General features: G+C 38.4%; 1 protein-coding gene across 1 annotated transcript in view; it reads left to right on the top strand.

Annotated features, from left to right (window-relative positions):
* Positions 1-23290, top strand: part of SSPN (sarcospan) — a 55651-nt gene extending 32361 nt beyond the window's left edge. The window contains 2 exon segments of the mRNA XM_072653446.1: positions 6108-6194; positions 14480-23290. Of these exon segments, the coding sequence (XP_072509547.1) occupies positions 6108-6194; positions 14480-14845 (453 nt within the window). The 3' untranslated portion in view covers positions 14846-23290.
* Positions 23291-23601: the final 311 nt, after the last annotated feature.

The following is a 23601-nucleotide window of genomic DNA, read 5'->3' as shown; positions in this document are numbered from 1 at the left end:
TAGCTGTATGTTCAGACACCTCTCTCAGTCCAGTGGCGTATGTAAAGTGCATAGCACTATTGCTCTGATTCAGACAATCAGAGCTCTGTCTGTTGGTCATCTTGCTAATTTCTCTGCTTGTATTTTCTTTGTATTTTCTCTGCTTATATTTTCTCTGACCTTTAAGGTACTGACTTTTCCCCTGAACTAGTGCAAGTAATTAAAGAAGATTGTTGACCCCTTAAAAGGTGCTTTCCTTTAAGAAAACAGATCAAAGAACCTGTGCTAGCTGGTCATCCTGGGTATGCTAGGATGCTTGCTGTTACACTCAGGTCTCTTATGCTTTCAAGTTTAGTACCATTGAGTTCTACTTTATTTTAACCACCTAGTCAGTCAGCAATTCTTTATTAAGCATTTACTACGTACCAGACACAACCATTTGAAGATCTCTATCTCCAAAATATTAATCCCTAAAATTCTCTACTAGACACAAAGTGTATATTCTTCTACTCACCTCATGCCTTCACTCTGACTCAATTTGTTCTTTGCTTTCTTTGAAAAGTATAGTAACTTAACCTCTCCTATATATTTTCAACTCTCAGCTTGAACCAGGGAAGTGAGAGGTCATTTCAATATAGTATCATAGGGTGTTAAAACTCTTCTGACTTGAAAGTTGTAAAGTCATGCTGAAGATGACTTCACTACATATGGTTCATTCATCTGAGCCCTAACTGCTATCCGACAGTCTTCCTTCATCTTTTATTGAGTCTGTCATACTTCCAACAGTGAAAGTTCCAAGGCCTTCCTACTCTCCCCTCAAACCCCTCTTTCTCATTGCCTACTTTGCTACAAGGATGAAGGAATCTGAGGTAAGTTTTCTAATGTCTCTCTAACCCACTCATACAACTAAAAACTTCTTTTTACATTTCTCTTGTCTTGGAAAGAAAATTGGCCTTCTTTCTTGCTATTGCTTGTCCCTCAACATGCGTCCTGATTTCATCTTTTGCAATTTCTCCATCAATTTATTTATTAACCCTCATCTTTATTTGATGTTGCCTTTGTTCAGTCATTTTCAGTCTTGCCTGACTTCTTGTGACCCCCATTTGGGGTTTTCTTGGCAAATATATTGGAATGCTTTGCCATTTCCTTCTCTAGCTCAATTTGCAGATGAGAAAACTGAGGCAAACTGGTTTAGATAACTCATCTCTAATAGAAATGATTATTTCTTTCATATATTAATAACTAATTATTGAAGGTCTGTTAATAATTAATTATTCAGGTCTAAGATTTTTTCCCTTTTCTACTTCTTGATCCAGAATCAACCAGTGTGGGAAATCTTGGGCAAAGACTTACCCAAGCTAATAGTCAATAAAAGACAGTAAAGAAATTCTAAGTTTGGGTGAATAGGTAGATTCTTGTTCATTGTGTTTACTCAGACAGGTCAGACAGGTGATATGGCAGTTGATAAATTTCCTTCACCAAGATTTAGGTGCTCAGTGTCATGTACCCCACAAGCCTCACTGGAATAAGCTTACCTCTTATTATAATATTCATTCTTTCTCATTCTTTTTAACCAATCAGAATAGATTGAGAGCACCTACCCTTCTAAGGGCATATAAGCATTAAATGGAGTCTGTGAGGGTTCTTTGGCAATTGATAGTCACTGACCTTTTTCTTAACAAAATGTTAGCATTGTTAATAAAATTACTAATTACCCAGAAACTATGTCTCTCAAATTTTTTTGAATGTCACACTAACCCTCATCCCTCACCTGAATTCCAGACCAGCACTTTTTTCTGAACAGTCTCACCTAAATGCTCTTTTAGGAGTTGTAAGTCAAAATAGAGTGAACTGGACTCATCATCTTCCACCCCCCACCAAAACCTTCTGCTGTCACTGACTTCCCTATTTTTATTTTTGACACCACTGTTCTCTGTCTCATGCTAGATACCTCATAGTCATCTCGGATCCCTCTTTTTTCACTGCTCCTCAATTTAATTCATGACTATCTCCTCACTCTCTCTGGAACTACTTCCCTATTTTCCACTACCTCCGTAAATGCCTTATTTTAGTCACTAATTTTCTCTCACCTGGACTATTATGGACTTCCTTTCTCCATTTTCCTCTCCAATCTGTCATTGTAATCGTCTTTAGTCAGAGTATCAATTGTTACTCCTCTACTCAAAAAACTTAAGTGGTTCTCAACAACAAACCAAATAAAGGCCAAACTCCTTAGATTATACTCACAACCCTCTTTGCTCTGACTCCAATTTACCTTTCCAGGCTTCTCTCGTATCACACCCTCTCATCTGGGATTCTGCCAAATTCACCACTCCACAAGCGTGTCCTGTTCTCTTCTATCTCCAAACATTGGCTCATGATATCCAGATACCTAGAATTCTACTCCCCAACCTGACCTACCTGTTTTCTTAAAATCTTGCTCAGCTGAAATGCCTCTTTCCTTTCACTTTTCAGCTATCACACCTCCACACCACTTTGTATGTATTTGTTTGTGCACATTTCTGCTGGAGTGTGAACTCCCAGAAAACAGAATCAAGTCTTAAATATTTTTGATCTCATTGAGTTCCAAGTATACTGTTTCATAGAAGCATAGTAGAAACATAATAAATGCTAAATGAATTAATGATACTATTCAATAAATGTTTATTGAGTATCTACTATGTATCAGGCACTGTGTTAAGTGCTGGGTATATAAATAAGAAAAAGAAAGATAGTCCCTGTCCTCAAGGAGCTTACAATTGAATGAAGAAGACACAAAAAGAAGTCCAAAAGATGTGTGAGGAGTACCAGATGGCACCTAGAACATGGCGCAAAATAAAGATGAAGATGGAGCTGCAACCAAGTAGAGCAGCAGCAAATGGCAAATGAAGACATGCCTGGGCTTTTGAGCTCTCTTTAGAGGGAGATCATGGGAGGACTTTTTTGTACCACTTTCCAGTCCTCTAATCAGACAGACAGAAACAACTGAGGATATTGATAAAGTGGGAGTAGCAAAACTGAAGAAGACTCCACGATGATGAATGTTCGAGTGATGAGTTTATCTGGTAATAAACTATCTTCATTCTAGAATGAATCTGAGGTGGCAGGAAAAGTTACTACATTTCATAATTTTTGCATGAGTCAACATGTGTAATATAATAGCATTATATTTTTAGGTATTTGATTTATATTAATTCAGTTATGTGAGAGAGAGAGAGAGAGAGAGAGAGAGAGAGAGAGAGAGAGAAACTCTGCCTTTCCACTCAAATGCATATGCTACAGAATGAGTGTAAGTTGGAAGAGGCAGATTTATTATTCCCTCAGTTACAGAGTTAGAATATCTCCCCACACATAGTGTGATTCTAAATCTTCTCTTCATCACATCTACAATCTCTTCATTCTTTTTAGAGTTACTGATGCCCCTTAACTAGTGGATCTATTGATTGGTCTAACTTGACCTTTCTAGCATTGCTGGTTAGCTAGTTGACCTCTGGTGTGTTCTCTTTGACTTCCTTATATCTTGTCTTGGCTCATGGTGAAGCAGGAAAGTAGGTTAAGCATAGGTTATAAGGGGCTGTGATCACTCTCTAATGTCATCACACTTAGGCATGAAGTCCTTGTAAATATGTTTTCCCCCTCATCACCTGTTTTCCTGCCTCCTTATCTTTATCTATTTTTGTTTTCTTCTCTTTTTTAGTAGGAGTCCTAGTTTTCTCTCTACTGATCAATAACTTGCATGAAACAACATTCAGTTGTTTGTAGATCGGTCTGCTCTCTAACACAGACTCAATTTCTTTTAAGGAGTCCCTGGTACCTGTGCAACAACAGTAGTTTAAAAACACTTTATGGATGATTTAAGATATTTTTTCAGGGCTAATTTCCATGCTGAAATTTCTGAGTTAAACACTGAGTTCCAAAGGTAGTCAGTGTAAGATGCGCTGTATTATTCATTGTTTTGGGAATAAAATTTGACTTACTATGGAAGTTTCAAATGAAGTTCTGTAGAAGACAGAGACATGTTCTCACATAAAGTTTCTTTTTAGTGATAATAAAATCAGTTATAAAAAAGAATTATGTAATAGAAAGATTTGTTCAAGTGGAGGTACAAAATCAAATTTGTAGGGTGCTGCTGATTGGACTGATTGTTAAAATGTGAGCTGGCAAAGGCCAAATAAAGTTTGGCAGTATGAGCATTGACAACTCTGAGTTGCAGAAAGTTATTTTATGAGAGAGAATGCTTCTGTATGTCCAAGGCATTAGCACCCAAATTTTCATTAGGAATATAGCCATTCCTAATAAATGCCTTAAAAGAACCTGATGCTACAAAATTATAGAATATTCCAATTGAAAAGGGCCTTAGAAGCCATTGAGTTTTACTCATTTCTAAAGAAGACCACCCACAACATAGTGAAGGTTAAAAGTGGTAAATCAGCTTTTGCTTAAAGACTTTTAGTAAAGGGGATCCTTCTATTTCCCAAAAATAACAGACCATTTCACGTCACTCTAGCTCTAAAAATTCATAGATTTTTTTTCCTCTATCAGGCTAAAATTTTCCTCTTCCAATATCCATCACTATCCCTAGTGATGCCCTCTAGGGCCAAGGAGAATAAGTCAAATAGTTCTTGTAAATAACAGCACTTCAGATATTTGAAGATAACTATCTTTTACCCTCCAAGTTTCTCTCACCCAATATAAGTATCCCCAGTTCTTTCAGCCAACCCTTATGTGACATGATTGAGGGATCTTTCATTATCTTTTAGATGCTCCCTTAAGTAGCACTGAAACAAACTCAAATAAGTGCTTATCTTCTAGTGTTATAGTGTCTGTAAATCCCTAGACCTTATAAGATTTAGCCCTAAAATATTCACTTAAAGAATCCATGAATGACTTATAAATGGCAGCCATGCCTTAGTTCATCATCAATATAAATCACTTAGGTCTCATTACCTTGTATATCTTTTAGTCAGCTAGAGGACTGCTGTCTGTCCAAAATCTCACCACTTTGTTTTGTATACAGAGATTTCTGATCTGTTCCACTGTCACATGTTTTAATGTAAACCCCTCTACCGGAAATTTTATCTATTGTCATTAAATCATGCAACCAATACTAAAGATGCAAAAACCCTGAAAAGATCTTGGATATAGAGAAATTTGGTATTTGCATTCATGGGCTAATAGAAACCTCAACTCCTATTTTTTTGGAGATGATTGTACTCATTAATTTCAAAGGTTAGAGCACCCTACAAAAATGTAATAAAGGGAAAGAAAAGAAAATTTGCATTCCTTTAAAAATGTCACATTTGGTTGTACTTTAGGAAGCTTTTTAACAGAACTATTAACCTAATAGGAATTATGGTTTAGGTTTGAAAATAGCCCCAGGCATGAGGAATTCTGGGTATTATTAACTAAGAGGCTGAATGACTTGCTAGATGACTGTAGACAACTCATCCAAAATCTTTCTTCAAGTAGCACATTTGTCACAGAAGGCAGTTCTGTTGTTTATTTTTTCTGTTGTAAAATTAGCTTTCATAAATGCTTTTTGGCAGGATAGAGGGAAGTGAAGTGTGGAGTACAAGACAGAGAGTTGGCTTTAGAGCCAGGAATTCCCAGGTTCAAGTCCTGGATTCAATCACTAACACAGTTATGATTCTTAAGTTTTCCAAAATCTCACACAGATAGATGTAATTTCTTTGTAAATTCAAAAAGTCTCCAAAGTGCAATGGAAAGGATTACTAAATGTTTGCATATCGTAGAATCATGGATTTGGAACTGAAAGGGACCTCAAAGATAATTGTGGCCAACCCCTTCATTTTATAAATGAGGAAACTGAGGCATGGAAAGGTTAAGGCATTTTCCCAGGGTCATACATCTAATTGTCTGAAGCAGGATTTGAACTCAGAGGCTACTGACTCCAAGTCAAGTGCAACCTCTTCCCCCTATGATACTGATTTTACTCCGTTTCTAAACCAGTCTTCCCAAGTCAAGCTGAGGGAAAAAGAAGTACAGATCATTAAATGAGGCAAATGGTTTCATTATAAAGATGTTACTAGTAAAAAACATCCAGACATATGTCACTGTGATACATGACTTATCTTGACAATATTCCTTTTCTATGTCCTTCATCATAGGTTTGTGTGGTGTCCTATCTTGGTTTGTTTATGCTCTGTGTCTCATATCAAGTTGATGAACGGACATGCATCCAGTTTGCTATGAAAGTAAGTTACGGTTATTTTTTTCTCTTATAAAATTGCTCGGAAGGAAACACATGAGTGGCTTCCTATGCAACAGAAGACTTGCCACAGATTGCATTTTCCAGCAGCCAGCCAGCTAAAGAAATGTTTTGGGAGAGCACAGTTACATTTAGATCCAGTCTCCAACAGGTTAAGGCTGGCTACCCAATCAATCAATCAACACACCCACAGCAAAAACTATGAAAAACAACAACCCCCCCAAATCTTAGACTGGATTAAAAAGTTGTTAATAACTCCCAGCAATTAGGTTGATATGAAACAATTAGTCTCACTAAAAGAGCTGCTCATGTGCCTTCCTTTTTTTTCCCCGAAAGTGGACTATGGGTATGAAATATTGCATTATTGTCAGATATGGTTAATGTATTGTCTAGCTTTGTGGAACTACTTTTCTTAAGTTCTTTGTGACAAAGGATAGCTCATCAGATATGAGGAAAGATATATTCAGAAATAAAAGTGATGTATATTAACAAAAGATACCAATAAGAAAAGAAAGCACCATGGAAATTCACAGGCTTTATAACATTGGTCCAACAATACTGAACTGATCAAAAACCTTTTCTGAGTTCTTCATTTCCATAATATATTTCCATGTATATGTATGTATATATATGTGTATACATATATATAATTTGTGTGTGCATGTATATATGTGTGCATATGCGTGTATACACATATATGTATTACACATATATTATATATATTATTTCTCTACATATACCTTTCCATATATATTTATTAAATGGAAGAATTACACAAATCTCTTTATGAGAGGACTCAAAGAGATAAAAAAGCCTATTGGGTACACATTCAGTAGCTCATTCCAAAAGGGGATGAGAGGAGCATGCAAGATTTGGCAACCAGATGTGTTTTCATCAGCTGAGTATATTTTTCCTCTGCTCTGGAGAGTGTATTTGATTGGAACAGAATCAAGTCCTTGGCATTTCCATTGCATAGTAGAATCTGTTCCAAAGGGTGGTGTAGACACACCCTTTTAAAGGGCTTACCAGGACAGATACATAGCATTCAAAGAAAGGAAAAATCAAATTCCTACATTTCCTCCACTCCTTTAGCAGCAGAGAACAAAAAGGTTTCTTGTACTGTTGTTTTCTCTCTCATATTGTTCATTCTTCTGCTCTAAAAAAAAAAGCAGATATAAATATACTGAGTATTTTTTAAATCAGGAAAATAACATAATGCCTAATTTGAAAATGTCAGAATTTGAGAAAACAAAATGTGTTAATATATATTTAAACATATTACAATTTGATCATGGAAGATAAAGATAATGGACTGTCATATCTAGATTTTCAAATTTTATCTTTCCTTTATACCAGAGGTCTTTAACTTAGGGTATAGATAGATTGCAAGGGATCTCTGAACTTGGTTGGGAAAAAATACACATCTTTATTTTCATTAACCTCTAACTTAAATTTATCCTTTCTTCAATTATTTAAAAATATTATGCTAAGAAAGGGTCCATGGGCTTCACTAAAATATCAAGAATCTATGGTCTCTGTCATAATCTATCCCTCAGAGATCCGCCCAGCACAAAGATTTTATAGTAGAATATCGCTAAAAGAAACCTTAGATGTCATCTGGTTCAGCGCCTTCATTTTACAAATGAGAAAATGGAAGCATATCAGAGCTAAATAACTTATCCAAGATCACAAGCCAGATTTCAAACCCAAGACTTTGAATTTTCATCCCAGTGGTCTTTTTATTACAAACTATGCTGTAACAGCTAACTTTGGTCCTTATTTCTTTTTGTCTAGTTGTTTTTCACTTGTGTCCAACTCTCCATGACCCCATTTGGAGCTTTCTTGGCAGACATACTAGAGTGGTTTGCCATTTCCTTCTCCAGCTTATTTTACAGATGAGGAAACTGAGGCAAACAGGGTTAAGTGATTTGTCCAGGCTCACACATGTAGTAAAAGTCTGAGACCAGATTTGAACTCAGGAAGAAAAGTCTTCCTAACTCCTGGCCTGGGACTCTACCCACTGTGTCACCTGGTTGTCCTTGATCCTTAACTGTTTCACCGTAAAAGTTGACTTGGATCCCTAACTGAGATGTACTAGAACAGTGTGTCTCAAAATGGTTTACAAGGAACCCTAATGCTCCCCATTGTTGTTGTTGTTTTAAATGAACCTTGCAGTTTTTTTTAAATAGATATTAAAAATAATCATCTCAAAGGTTTTTATTTACATAATTTATACCAAAGTTTTGTTTAAAATGAAAGTTCTACTACTGTTGTTTATCCTTCATTCTTAAAGAGAATCATGCCAGGACATGCAAGTGAACTGGATTTAAGTGAGGGAGGGCTGTGCAAAGTCACCAGCCTTACTGTCTCCTCCTGAGCCATCTGGATCCAATGGTGAGATATAGATCAGGACAACTGGAGATGGCCCCGGATGCAATGGGTGATCTTGGCCTTTCTTCTATGGAAAAGTTTGAAACCACTTCCCCAGAGTCATTTATTGAAATGAGCTGAAATCAATTTCAACAAAGGCTTTGTACAGGGGACCAGCAGTTTAACTCAATAAGTGAGCCTGTCAGATTATAGGTGCCCACTTCATGGAGGCATACATGATAGGCTAGGTTTCACAATGGACTTTAATTGTTCTTACCGTGACCCATGGAGAGGGTAGAAACACTAGCAAAGCCTCGGAAAACCACCCTGATATTTGGGCAATATTTGAAAGTAAGAAGTGAGGGTGGGGAAAATCCTCCAATGTCAGCCAGGTGGAGAATTCCACACTAGGAAGAACTCAATAGCTCACATTTTTCACTTGAGACAGGCATTGACAAATATGGAGACTGCATTTCTCCACTCCTCAATGTGACTTTTAGTGACACTTCTTGCCAGTTGTCTAAAATGCACACTGTATTAGCTTTAGGTTTAAAATAAAATAGAGGCAACCCCCAAGTTTGAAGAAGTCCAGCAAATCCCAGATGGCTTCTTTTGTGCCCGCGCTCCTGGGGTATAGACGCTGTTGGTAACAAAGGGTATCCTTATTCCCAAGATATCTGATATCTGTAATGTCAAAAGCAGAGCAGACTGGCCTTAAATAGTTTGAATATTTTTCTTTTCATCCATTCCAAATAGTCATTCTTTGGGGTTGGGGACTGCTTGTGTCACTCAGTTGGAGTTTTATCAGTTTCCTCTCCCCACTCCACTCTCTTTTTTTTGTGATTATCTTTGCATCTCCCTCTTTCAAATTTTGGGGGGGTAAAAGACTTTTCTAGGAGATACATTGTGGCTCCTTGGCAGCCTTCCCATAACACCACCAGGTTTGCCCTTTGCCAAGCTGCCTCTGGGGATGTCATGGGATTTGTCTGCTGATGTCAGGTCTGCCTTGAATTTGCAGGCCTTATTCTCTCTGAACTCCCCCCTGGTTTTAAGAAATGCATCCATTTTCATGTGGCTTGCAGACACATTCCTGGCAAATTCCTCAGGAGGGTATTTATGAGCAAATTACCTTGTACCCACATTTGGGAGATATTTTGGTAGCTCTGCACTGGCTGAGGCTAAATCCTCAGTTATGCTTTAGAGGAAGTCCCTTTACTATACCAGCCAAAGGGGGAGGTAATTAAATTTAAATAGTACACCCTTATCCTGAAGTCACCCTCATTGTACAGCTGCAGTCAGGGTCTAATTAAATTCAGGGGGAACTGTGGCCTCTACTGATTCTATAATTCCTTTATAGCAGCAGATAAGGGAAGGAGCAACCACAATTCTCCAAATCTCCATCAAGCCTTGGTCTTCTTCCCTCCTCAGCTGACTTATGAATTGAAAGATTGATGCTTCTTAACAATTGTAAGGCAAATATGTCCTGAGTTTGGATTTTATCAGGATATATTTGCCTGGCTTTCCAAGGTCATCGCAAAGATTTTTATTGATAGTTTACTCATATTGTGTAGGTAAAACAAGGGGCTTGATTTAAAATTGCAAATTTTAACCCAGAAGCTTGTTGCTGTCAAGCCAAAAGATGAATGTTCTAACACCAAGCAATACAGGCCATAGGCTTATTTTGATCCACTAATTTTTTTTTTTAAACTTGATCCGATGGCTCCTACATGCATGCAAATTGTAATGTATAAGAATCAGACTTAATATATGTGACATGCATGGACATAAATAAATTAGTTTTTAAGGGTTTTATAGCACATTGCATATGGAGGAAATTTACAACAAATTAAGCAATCAGTGATTTTATGTAACCACGTTATTTCACATCATTTCTGTAAATGAAATATGTATGGTTACTTCACGTAGCATAAACACTTGAACAAAACAAAGACAATGTGGGTCAGAGGGTGGATCAGTAATGTTGAGAACCAGATGCTATTTTTCTACATACTGTGTGAACTTAATCTTAACCTTTCTCAGTTAAAATGTCTTCACTTAAAAAAAGAGACTATGCCTGTTTCCTTCCTACCACAGATGTATATTGGAATGATTATAAGAAAATAATATGTGTAAAAACCCTGAATTACTTGCAGATTGGGCATTAGGGATGATTATCATTATTAATTGCTGCAGGATATGGTCCAGATGTACAGTTTTAAGAGGTCTTCTGCCTAAGGTTGGGGAGTAAGAGGAAAGTGTAATTTTTGCTATTTAAGTTACAACCGAGTGTTGAAAATGAAAATGGTTGGGAAGAGGTAGTTATGGCCAGAGACATACTCGGCAATTCTGGCACCTGGGTCAAATTCAGGGATTTGTTTTTGGTTTTGTTTATTTATTTGTTTGTCTTGGCTACAATCTAGGATGTAACTCTTGTGTGTGTGACTGAGGTAGATTGGAAATAGATGTTGAGGGTATTGAGAAGGCCAAGGACGTGAAGGTCCAGGATATTTGAAGGAAGTGGTAGTTGGAGTCAGAAGAAGACTCTGAGTCAGTTACAGAACTAATTGGGAGTTAGAAGAGTCATTCAGACAGTTGGATTAGAGAATGAATTTTAAAGGAAGAGAAGTAGTTGCTGAATTCTCATGGATAATGGAGGGTCTGAAAGTGAAAAGGGGAACAAGGATTATGTGAACTTCTCTTCCCAACCTTTCATGTTAACAAATGTGAAAGAAGGAATAGCTAGACTTAGAACAAGCTTCCAGAGACATAACATATTCAGAAGAAATGTAGGCTTCAGTGAGCATAAGAAGATGGAAAGAATCTAGGATTATGTATCAAGGATCATGGATTTAGATTTGAAAGAGACAGAGATTATCTTTTTCCAATCCTTTCACATTATGGATGGGGAAACTGAGGCTTAGAAAAGTACAGTAACTTGTTCAAGGTCACAGGCACAGTGACAGTGTGTGACATTTGAACCTCTGAATCTAAATCTGGTGATAGTTTCACTGCATTACAACAGTGTAAATTTCTGAGACTGTAAAGTGGAAGGGTAGGACTGAAGGGGATGGTGATCAGGGAAAAAGGCTTCAGCTGCTAATGAGCTATTAATTATCTTCCTTGTTAATCTCACATCCCTGATTCTAGTAATCATGAACAGTAAAGGGTCCCCAGGCCAGGTAGGGTGCAACCTCTATCTAACTCCATTGGAAAGTGGTTATAAGCCACTGTGGGGATTTCAGCCCAAGGTGGTCAATCTCCCCATGATAGCTCCTATTCTAGCTATGATTCCTTTTACCCCATTGGGAAGCATAGGAGGACAAGATGAGAAGTTGGTTATCTGATCTGAATCTTAATTGGTAATAGTTCCATCAACACTCTTGGCTTTACAGAAAAAACATATGGGCAACATTTATACGCACATGTAGACAGCATAATTATTTGTATTCTTGGTGTCAAGAATTCATGAAGCTGGAGCAACCTGATATTTTCAGCCTAATGTCATAAAAGTAATATTTTGCCTTTTAGCACCTTAGAATCAACCACTTTGTGTTTCTCTAGTGTATATATCTAAGGACTCCATAGTGGAAATCATCTTTGTTCCATCTTGAAGAAACAAAAAGAATGTTTAGCAGGCTGTTTTATGGAGTAGATAACTTGAGCTGCAGATGACAACCTTAAAATGTTTTGAAAATTAAAAATGATAGAGATGGTGATTCTATGGTCATTAAGAAGCTTTCAAATACTCAGTTTTGGACTCAGATGAATACATTAACTCCTGTGTTTTTCAGCCCCACTAAGATGAACGAACCGAAATCTACAACATTAGTCCCTCCCCTATTCCCACCCTCTTATTCCCCAAAACTCACAGACTCAGGTCTGTACTCCGATTAGCCAATGGATGGTACTAACCAGTAGAGAAGGTAATGCAGAGTATAAATTGTATACAGCAAATATAAACCCACCAAGGCAAACTAAGGAGGAACTGGGGGTTATGCCCCATCCCAATTACACTTGTACTTTAGTTTCAGTTTTCCTAGATGCTGTCCCAGAATGCCTCACTTATTTAGATATTAGGGAGGTGGGACAAGTGACTAAAGTATTGCAGTAGATGAGTCTAGCCCCTCAAAACAACAAAAAATTGTTTATTGTTGTTGCCAGCTAGTAGGTCAAGGTTCTGATCAAATTTTAACATGATATGGAACCCCTCAGACTAGGCCCAGGCTAAGTGGAAGCATGGTTCAGATAATAGGGTCTAGAAGTGAACTAGACACTAGACATTGAATAATTCAACACCCCTCCCTGCTTTACAGAAGAAGGAAATAAGGCTCCAAAAGCGTATGTGATTTGCCCAGGATCACATAGTTCAAGGGTAGGGAGCCTGAGGCTTTGAGGTCACATGTGGACCTCAGGTGCAGCCCTTAGACTGAATCCAAATTGGGGTTAGAGTGGAAGGGTTATGGTTAAGGTTAGAGTCAGACTCGACTGAAGTTGGATTCAAAGGGCCACCCTTGAGGACCTAGTTGGATTCAGTTAAAGGAATACACTTGAGAACCCAGAGGGCCACATGTGGCCTAGAGGATGCAGGTTCTCCACCCCTGGCATAGTTTGTTTAATTAGCAGTAAGAGGATTTCCTTATGCCTTCACCATTGCTGCTGCTTCCCCTTAAATTTAAAAATTCTCCAGTGCCAAAACGAGGACCAGAGTCAAATTGTTTTGTTTTGTTTTTTCCAATTCCAGGGCCAGCATTCTTCTCTCTAGGTTCATGGTTTTCAGCTTTTTAGTGGTTGTAGAATACTTGGTCATTAATCTTTTGTACTCCCAGAACTGGGAACTCTATTGGAATGAAGTCCAAGAGGTGCTGGGACAGATATAAATTAAGCATGTCTGCTAGAGCCATGTACTAAACCTAGGCTAGTTTCATTGATGTAGAGCTAGTGGCCTCATTACTATTGCTTTTGGCTGAAGCTCTGTTAGACCTGCAGAAACCACTACTGTATTTCCTAGTCTTATTTCAGCCTGAATATCTGGGGTCCTTGAGGTTGGAAGGATGCTTTTACCCCTGAAAGAGACAATATCTGCCTTTAAGGGAGACCAGCTTGGTTAATGTTTGCCCATCACAACAACGACAGCATTCATACATGAACAGCCAGCCCTGTCATAGATTAACACTATTCATGAAACACGCCAGCCTCTGTTGAGCAAATACAGATGTGTTCCAGGTCCAGACAATAATAACTAGCATTTATATAGCACTTTAAGGACTTTGCCTATGTTATTCTATTAGATCTACACTTAGCTTTTTTTGAAGCATACGTACTGAAGACCATGACTTCAGAGATACCAGGGAGTCAAAGAATTATAGATTTAGAGAAAGAATAGCGCTCTCGAATAACCAGACAGCTAGGTGGTGCAGTGGACAGAGATATGGAGACAGGAGGACACTTGCTTGCAATGTAACTCAGGCCAAGTCACTCAATCCTGTTTGCCTCAATTTTCCTCATCTGTCAAATGAGTAGGAGAAAGAAAAGGCAGACCATTACAGTATTTTTGTCAAGAAAACTCCAAGTGGGGTAATGAAGAGTCAGTGTATGACTCTGGGCAAGTTATTCAATGATGTTTGCCTCAGTTTCCTCATCTGTAAAATAAGCTAGAGAAGGAAATGGCAAACCACTCCAGTATCTTTGCCAAGAAAGTCCCAAAAGAGTCATGAAGAGTTGGAGACAGATGAAAAGACTGACCAACAAACAGAGTAGCCATCAAATCAATCCCCTTCACTTTACAGATGAGGAAACTGAGTTATCAAAGAACTTCTGGGAGGAGAGAATGGGCTTCCTGCTTTGCCTATAGGATAAACTGTTCCCTCTAACTGGAACTCTTTCCCACGTTGTGTCTTGCAGCTGTTCTATTTTCTGCTGAGTGCCCTGAGCCTGATCGTCTGCGTGTTGGCAGTGGCCTTTGCTGCCCATCACTACTCTCAGCTCACACAACTGATCTGCAAAAACACCCTCAATTCCTGTCAGTGCAAAATGCCCACATCAGATGCACTCAGCAGGGCCTTTGTTTACCAGGATGTCAGTGACTGTACCAGCATCACTAGCACTTTCAAACTCTTCCTACTCATCCAGATGGTTCTCAATTTGCTCTGTGCCATGGTGTGCTTGCTGGCCTGTTTCATGATATGGAAACACAGATACCAAGTCTTTTATGTGGGCACCCGATTGTGCTCCCTCACTACTTCTGAAGGCCAACGACAGAAAGTCTAATTTTTTCATTAAAGGTGTGTGGGGGGAGGAAACAACCATTTGCCAATATTCTGGGCAACCTGAAGACCTAACAGTTAAATACAGTAACAATGACAACATTTGATGGGGGGGGTGGGGGGACTGATTAATGTGCAAAGGATCTCAATGAATATATTTTTATATATTTCAGTAATACTATTTCTATTGAAGAAAATTTTGATGGGAAAACAATCTAGAAAACAATAGGATTGTAAGAGTATAGCTGTTCAATAGATTATCCCAATAAAGTCAATTCCTGATTATCCACAATGGGGAAGGCTAATAGCAATCATTGAAGTCTGAATATAGTCCCCATCATTTTACTCATTAACTTTAGACTTCTTAGGCAGCTAGGTAATATAGTGAATAGAGTGCCAGGCATGAAGTCAGGAAGATTCATGTTCCTGAGTTCAAATTTGACCTCAGACATTTGCTAGCTGTGTGACCCTGGGCAAGTCACTTAACTCTCTTTGCCTCACTTTCCTCATCTGTAAAATGAGCAGGAGAAGGAAATGGCAAACCACTCCAGTATCTTTGCCAAGAAAATCCCAAGTGAGGTCATGAGTGGGACATGATTGAAAAACCACAGAGCAACAACAAAAATTGATATTCTAAGCCCCCCCAAAAAAGCATAGCAAAGAGACCCACTCTCCAAATCCCAGAAATACCCTCAACATGCACCCTCAAGAGCATCTTCTTTTCCTGGCTTCCTGAAGGGCCAAGATTTGCTTGAGCAGGAGTTACACCGTTCCCTATGCATACATTCATTTATTTTTCATCTCCTGTTATCCAGTAGTGAAACAAATTCAAAGGTGGGCCTCTGAAGGGAGGGCAGCCAATAAGAGACCTGGATCAGTATAGGTGTCTGTTATCTAGCACTGGTGACCACACATGTTAGGTGAATTGAGTTATTATGAATTGTATCTCAAGCAGGTATGTGCTTATTTAAATGCCTCTACTGGTGACTAGTTCCTGGAAAACTGAAAGGGGACAGTAGGCCTATCTTTAATGCACCAGAAGTTATTTTTTAATAATTACAACTTGACTCCATTGCATCAAGCAAATAGTTACAGTTATTTTTTAGTAAATTATTACTTATAATTATGTTCAGAGGTCTACTTAATTGACCCTGGGTGCAATTGCCTTGGCATTCTTTGTACTCCTGTGAATTTTACTCATAAACAAAGAGGCTGAAAAAGGCTATTTTTCCTGAGAGCCAAGCTTTACAGGGAAAGGAGATTTATAGATAACTCATGTTAAAAAATATATATGTATTTAAACACAAATAGAAAGGAATTGCAATGAGAAATATTAGTAGTGCAAGAGCATCTGAAAATCATCTGGCTTGATAACTATTCTCCTGAAAAATGAGGATGCCAATATGTTCATAAAATAGTTAATATGTAATCCTGCTATCCATTTGCCGGCTGCCTCAAAAGTTGTAGTGCAGTTTTAAGCTACCGAAGCTGCCAAAGTTAAAACTGCATTAAGGTTTTTGGGACACCCTTTGTATTCAGTCACTTTTAGGAATCTAGGCACCATTTTAAAGTACTTACACAAACCCGTTTATAGTAATGATAGTTGCATTTAGGTTTCTGTGATCTTGTACACTATCAGTACTATCTAGTGGCATTCATTCACCCAACAAGTATCTATTGAGCACCTACTGTATGCACAGTGGTATTAACATTCTAGAAGTTTCATGTCAAAAACCCCCTTCAAAAATTGAATTCCATTCACTACTACAGTGTCATCATTTTCAGGAAGACACTAAAAATGGGGAGTGAGGTGGCATAAATATAAAAAAACAATCCCCATGTGACACGTTATCATGAAAGCACACATTCAAATTTTTCCTTCAGTAATCTTCACATACTTTTGCTCTTAATATTCTTAGCCAGCTACAAAACTGGCTCCCACAAAAACTCCCACAAAATCTTTTGTGACTTGGAAGACCAATAAATAATTCCAATATGATTGTGAAAATGAAGACTCTTTCTATGTAATGCCAAATGTCTGGATGAAATATAAAAATTTCAATCAGTCTCCCAGATGCGTGCAAATATCTGGATTTTTTTTTACCAGATAACACAATTACTTTTTTTTTACTTTCCATCCAGATATTTTGACATTGTATAGATAGAGCTGAGATACAAAAGTAATAGGGAAGGGTTGGAGTGGGAGGAGAGAGAAAGACAGAGACAGAGAGATAGATCAGAAACAATGGGAATAGTCTAGAGATGGACACTTGACAACTAAGACTGTATCTACACTGTACCAAGCATCCTCACAGTTAACTGAATAACAACTCAAATTTACATAGCACTTCATGCTTTGAAAAATATTTCCTTCACAACAATCTTGAGAGGAAAAGGGAAAGTATTCTTGTTTACGTTGTGCAAAAGAGAAAACTGAGACATAACATTATTCGATTGTCACACTCTCACATTTGAGTTTGAAGAGACCTCAAATATTTCAACCTCAATCTGAAAAAAAAAATCCCTTCTAGAACATTCTAAATCCAGACAACTCTTTGGAAAGCTTGAGTGGGGAAAGGGCAGAAATCAAGACTCCCCAAGGCAGTCCCTTCCATGATGGGACATCTAAATGGCTTCCTGCCAACTGTTATTGAATGATTGAGGAAACTATCCAAGCTATACAATTTATTAGCACAGGCATAATAAATGGGTAAATGGATTCCTCAGTCAGTCCAAAGACCCTGACCATATAGAGACAGATTTTTATGTATTAAAAGCAATTAATCAAATAAGAACAATTAATTAAAAGAAAACAATTAACCAGGATACAAAATTAGGTAATTTGATTTCTAACTGGAGGAAAAATTAGGGACTTTCCAAGTTGGAAAGGGGGTAGAGCCAACAAGTGCAATTTCCTGAAATCATAAAAAGAGTTGTCCCATTCCCCCCATGTTGTCTGTATTCAATCAAAGGAACGTGGAAACAATAATTGATTGGCCAATATGGAGTCAGTTTTCAGATAAGATATATGAGTTGCTTGAGATTCATAATTATAAGAAAACTCCTTGCATCAATCTTTAGATCTAACTGGGTTTTTTGGTCAGCAAAACTTACATCCTCTGTTAGGGGTGTCTGAGTAACAGGTAGAGGTGGTCCACCTTCCTAGCCATGCAGGGCTAGATTCAAACACTGAAATAAAGTTTTCTCACAATTCCCATAACTAAATAAAGTTTTCTCACAAGACAGAAATTGGACCAGACACATAATTGAATTGGAAGGAAACTGAAGACAATCCCAAAAGACTGACAATCCCAAAGTATGAAGTATACTATCCACTTCCAGATAAAGAACTGATATTGTTTGCATATCGGCTGAAGCATGCTATTTTTTGCTTTTTTTCTTTCATTTTTTATTTAAGTCAAACCTTCTTGTACAAAATGACTAATATGGAAATGCTTTGCATAAAAAAGACAGAGAAGAAGAAAGAGAAAAAGAAACAAATGAAGGAATGAATAAGGAAGGAAAGGAAACTGAGCTAGTTCCAGAATTGAGTCACAAAATGGAATCAGAACTTACTCAATTCCCACACAGCTTCCACCCATTGCACCCATTGCATCTGTTCTCTGGGATCAAGCTGGAAAGATCTAATCACTCTTTGATATAATAGCTCTTAAACCCTAAAGCCAACTATCATGTCCCTGCTTCCCCCATTCTATCCCCCCCCCAAAAAAACCACACCTCTCCTCCTCAGACTAGTCATTTCCACTTTTTTCAGGTGAGCCTCATATGGCATGAACATGTACCCCTTCACTATACTCTGCCATTCCTTGAACATTTTCTAGTTTACCAATGTCTCTACTAAAATATGATACCCAGTATTGAACACAATACTGCAGATGTGTTGACCAGTGGTGAGCCTTCAACATTACACCTCTCTTCACAAAAATCAAGACTGGAGTCCAGATCACAGCATGAGCTAATACTGAGCTTATATTCCACTACATCATCCCAATTCTTTTCAGATGAACTGCTGCCTAGCCATATGTCCCCTCCTCTCCTGCCATTTTAAACTTGTGAAATTGTGTTTTGAATGCAACTCCATGAAACTTTGCATTTATCACTATTCAATTCTATCTTGTTACATCCTGCCTGATGTTCTAAGCCTGTCAAGATCTTTCTGAGTCCTTACTCTGTCATTCAATCATGTTAACTCCTCTTTCATCTTTGGGTCATTGGCAGATTAGATAAGCATGCCATCCTCGTTACTATCTAATATAATTAATGCAATGTTAAATCGCCCCAGGCCAGATACAAATGTTCAGGTCATCTTCTCAAGTTGACAGGAAACTATAAATAATTTTTGTTAAATAACTTTGCGTCTGGCCATTCAGTTAGATCCAAATCCACTGATACTATTTTCTAGCCCATGTTTCCATCTTTTCACAGTAATAGTGCTTCACTATAATTTAAAGAAGCCATACCTATAGCATTCCCTCGATTTGCTAATCTAGCATTCTCTCAGAAATGGAACAGAGATCAGTTGGGTATGACTTGACAGAGGCTTAACTGACTTTTCCTCTAGTCCTTTTCAAATGTTCTCTCACCATCCCTTTAATAAGATTAGGGGCTAGACCCGAGATTTCATTAGTAAGGGAGTTTTTGCATGAGGAATTCCTTCTACCAATATAGGTTGATGCTTTCACTATAACTTATCATCTCAGAAGGTTGCCTAGAGCACTAAGAGGAGCTTAAGAGACTTTCCCAGGGTCAAACAGCTGGTGTACACCAGGTGGTACAACTATCCCTTCCACATTATGACTTTCCCCATCATGGTTTTGATATATCACAGATCAGCATAAGAAATTAAATGGGAATTTGGGGGGAGTTTTGCAGAAACCGCAGACAACACAGGAAGGCCAGCAGATGACATAGAGCCTATGACCAAATACTTTAACCCAAATTTTACTCTAAGATACTATAAACACCCCATAAAAGAAAAAAGAAAAACTTCAGACTTCTTCTCTGGTATGAAGAGAGGGCCAAAATATTTTACACAGATTTTCCAGATTGCAGGGACACTGTGGCCCTAACCCTCTCAATGTGGAAGGGATAACTAAACTTAATCCCAAATCTTCCAGGCTCTGAGGTTGCTCTGATGCCTCTTTTTATTTATGCATTTTTGAATTGCTTTTTGGTGCTCCTCATCTAGGCCTCTATTGGCTTAAGGGCTTGTCTCTGGAGAATCAAATCAATCTAAAAACTTCAAGTGAGTGAAGAAAAAAATATCTCATGTGAAAGAAGAGAAAGATTTCTGTGCCTGAAATCCTTTGCATATTGATAAATTTAAAAATCATGTTGTATGAGTAACAAACTGCTTTGGTCTGTCTTTGAGGTATTTTGATGTTGTGTTTTGAAAATATTGAAGTTATAATAATGGCAACAGAAAGGAACAGATACACAGCTTACACTCAGCAAAATGTCACATTTTTAAAATCTGGCAATAGGCCGAGATGGTGACTGTCTTTTCAAAGTCCTGTGATGTTAAGATTTGCACAGTCCTCCTCCTCCACCTCCTTCAAGAACATTAAATGAAATAACACTTTAGAAAAAGGGAACAGCCGGGACTTGGCATTGGCTGAGATAGGAGGAATACAGCAGCCTAGATCTCCAGACTTTGTAAGTGAGCCCACTCGTTCAGACCGTGCCTTTTCACGTGATTACCATCTGTGCCTCCCCAGCTCCTTCCAACTCTGTGTAGGCAGCTCCTTGGATTCATGCCTGAAAGCATAACTCCACCAGGGCTCTGGAAACTGTAGTCAAGTAATAAACCTAACTTCTATTCCCTCCACTGGATTAACAAAATGAAGATGGTCTATTCTGAAGGAAGATTTCAGCTACCAAAATCAGTGTGCTACTCAGACCAAGAGAAACCTTTATGGACTTTTCTCCATTCCTTTACACATTAACATTTTCATATGTCTCCCCATAGAATATAATTTTGGAGCTTTAAGAGACCTTAAAAAGTAATTTAATTCAATCTCACTTCACAGATGGGGAAACTGAAACTCTAGAGAGCTTAAGTGATTCGCCTGTGGTCATTCCAGTAGCAAATGGCAAGAACTGAGATTTGAAACAGGTCATTTGACTGTGACTCTAATGCAATGCCTCTTTATGCATGTTGTAAGTTTGGAAACTCAGAGATTTTAGCAAAGAACGTGTACAGAAGACATACTAGGGAGACGTTGAGGGACAATAGCTGAGTGGTTTTTATGGATATGCAAAAAAGGCCTTAAAGGACACCTTAAGAAACCATGATCTCTATGACAAAATATACTTTGACTCTTCCTATGATGGTCTCTTTGAGCTACGAGTTCAAGGATGCCTCCATTGTCCATCTCTATAAAGGTAAAGAGAATAAATAGATTGTCCTGTGACAATCACAGCGGGGTCTCTCTTAGTCATTGCTGGCAAGATTCTTGCTAGAGTACTCCTTAATAGGTTGATCCTTCACCTGGAAGATGGTCATATACCTGAGAGTCAGCGTGGCTTCAGAAAGGGCTGAGGAACAGTCAATATGGTGTTTGTTGCCCAACAACTCCAGGAGAAATGCCAGGAGCAGAACAAAGGTCTGTACACAACGTTTGTAGATCTGACCAAGGACTTTGACACTGTTAGTCATGAGAGCTTAAGGAAAATTATATCAAAATGTGATTTCCCAGAGAAGTTCGTCATTGTACATCTATTTCATGATGGCATGTTTGCCCGGGTTCTGGATAGTGGACAATACTCTCATGCCTTCCCAGTTACCAATGGAGTGAAACAAGGCTGTGTGCTTGCTCCTATGCTTTTTAGCATGATGTTTTCAGCCATATCGTCAAATGCTTTCAGTGAGGATGAACACAGCATCAAGGTCAACTACCGTACTGATGGTAAGTTCTTCAATTTTGAAAAGGCTACAAGCCAAGACCAAAGTGGAGGGAGTGTTGGTGCATGATTTTCTGTTTGCAGATTGTGCGCTCAGTGCAGCCTCTGAAGCTGAAATGCAATAAAGTATGGATCAATTCTCTGCTGCCTGTGCTAATTTTGGCCTAATAATTAAAACCAAGAAAATACAGGTGCTTCATCAGCCACCACCACCCCATCCGTACATGGAACCATTGGTTACAACAAATAGAGAAGTTTTGAATGCTGTGGATAAGGTCACTTACCTTGGTAGTATACTTTCCAGGGATGTACACATTGACAATGAGTTTGATGCACGCATTGCCAAAACTAGCTCCGTGTTTTGGAGACTCCAAAGAAATGTTTGAGAGAGAAGAGGTATGAGACTGACTACCAAACTGAAGGTCTACAGAGCTGTTGTGCTGATCTCATGATTGTATACCCGTGAAACATGGACAGTCTACCATCACCATGCCAGAAAACTGAAATGCTTCCATTTGAACTGTCTTAGAAAGATTCTGAGGATAACCTAACAGAATAAGGTGCCAGACACTGAGGTCCTTGCTCGAACTGAACTGCCAAGCATTCAAACTATGCTCCAGAGAGCACAACTCTGGTGGGCTGGCCACATTATTCGAATGCAAAATGTATGCTTGCCAAAAAGACTATTTTATGCAGAACTAGCATGGGGCATGGTGGTCAGAAGAAGAGATACAAGGACACTCTCAAGGTCTCTCTCAACAGCTTTGGATTTGACTGTGCAACATGGGAGACACTGGCACAGGACCACTCAGCATGGCACGCCCACATCAGAAAGGGTGCTGTGCTCTTTGAGCAAAGCAGAATTGAGACAGCACAAAGTAAACGTAGGATGCGTAAATTTGGGATATCCACCCCAAATATTCAGACTATCTATGCCCAATCTGTGGTAGAGCATTCCGAGCTCATACTGGTCTGATCAGCCACAGTCAGACACACTGAAACTTGACTTTATCATGGTGATGTCATTTGGGTCCTCTGAGAATGAAGGACAACCAATCATAGACATTAGTGACTGGAGATCATGGTCACCCAACTGTACTCAAAAGAGATCTGCTTGGTTTCAGGTGTACATGGACCATTTGTCCAGGGAGCATTTTGAAGTAAAAGGGAGGAAGAAAAGGGAAGGAGAGAGGGAAGAAATAATGCCACTCCAATAATTGTATTAGCTCACATGAGAAAAGCTCATTTGGAAGTATCCTTCTATCCCACTCATGCAATGAATATCTCAATAATTCTCTTTTGCTTTTTCAGTACCTTATTATCTCAATTGCTTAGCTTCACTGTAGTCTGCTAATTAAATACTGCAGAGGCACTGTCATGCTCTAAGTTTATACTTCTGGCATAGATGAAATGGTTGATGGAAATTCAAGCTCTTCCTACTTGTTTAAGGGGGTTGTTTTTAAAAGGGGACATGTGTAATGCATATTTTCTTTGTTAATAAATACTTTCATATTCTCTGAAGACATCCATGTCTGAGAAAAGCTATTAAAATTGTGCTTTAAGTGACTATGCACAGGACATGAATTGATATACATAAAACTCTCAATTTAATTTCTTCTTCAAAATCTGAATCCTGAGCATACAAGAGCTAATGCTCATTTCCACTCCTTTATTCCAGCTGCTATCTCTCTTTTGGCACATGTTCCCAAGGCAAATGAGGAAGAGTCTGCCAAAGGCACCTTGAACACCAGCTTTTCATTTAAACATCTCTGGGTAAGGTAGAAGTCTGGATAGGTAATAACTGGAAAAATTGAGAGTACCCTGTATCTGAGGTGC

This window comes from Notamacropus eugenii, chromosome 3 (assembly GCF_028372415.1).
Source record: "Notamacropus eugenii isolate mMacEug1 chromosome 3, mMacEug1.pri_v2, whole genome shotgun sequence".
In the NCBI taxonomy this organism is placed as follows: Eukaryota; Metazoa; Chordata; class Mammalia; order Diprotodontia; family Macropodidae; genus Notamacropus; species Notamacropus eugenii.
This window is presented reverse-complemented; position numbering and strand designations above follow the sequence as displayed.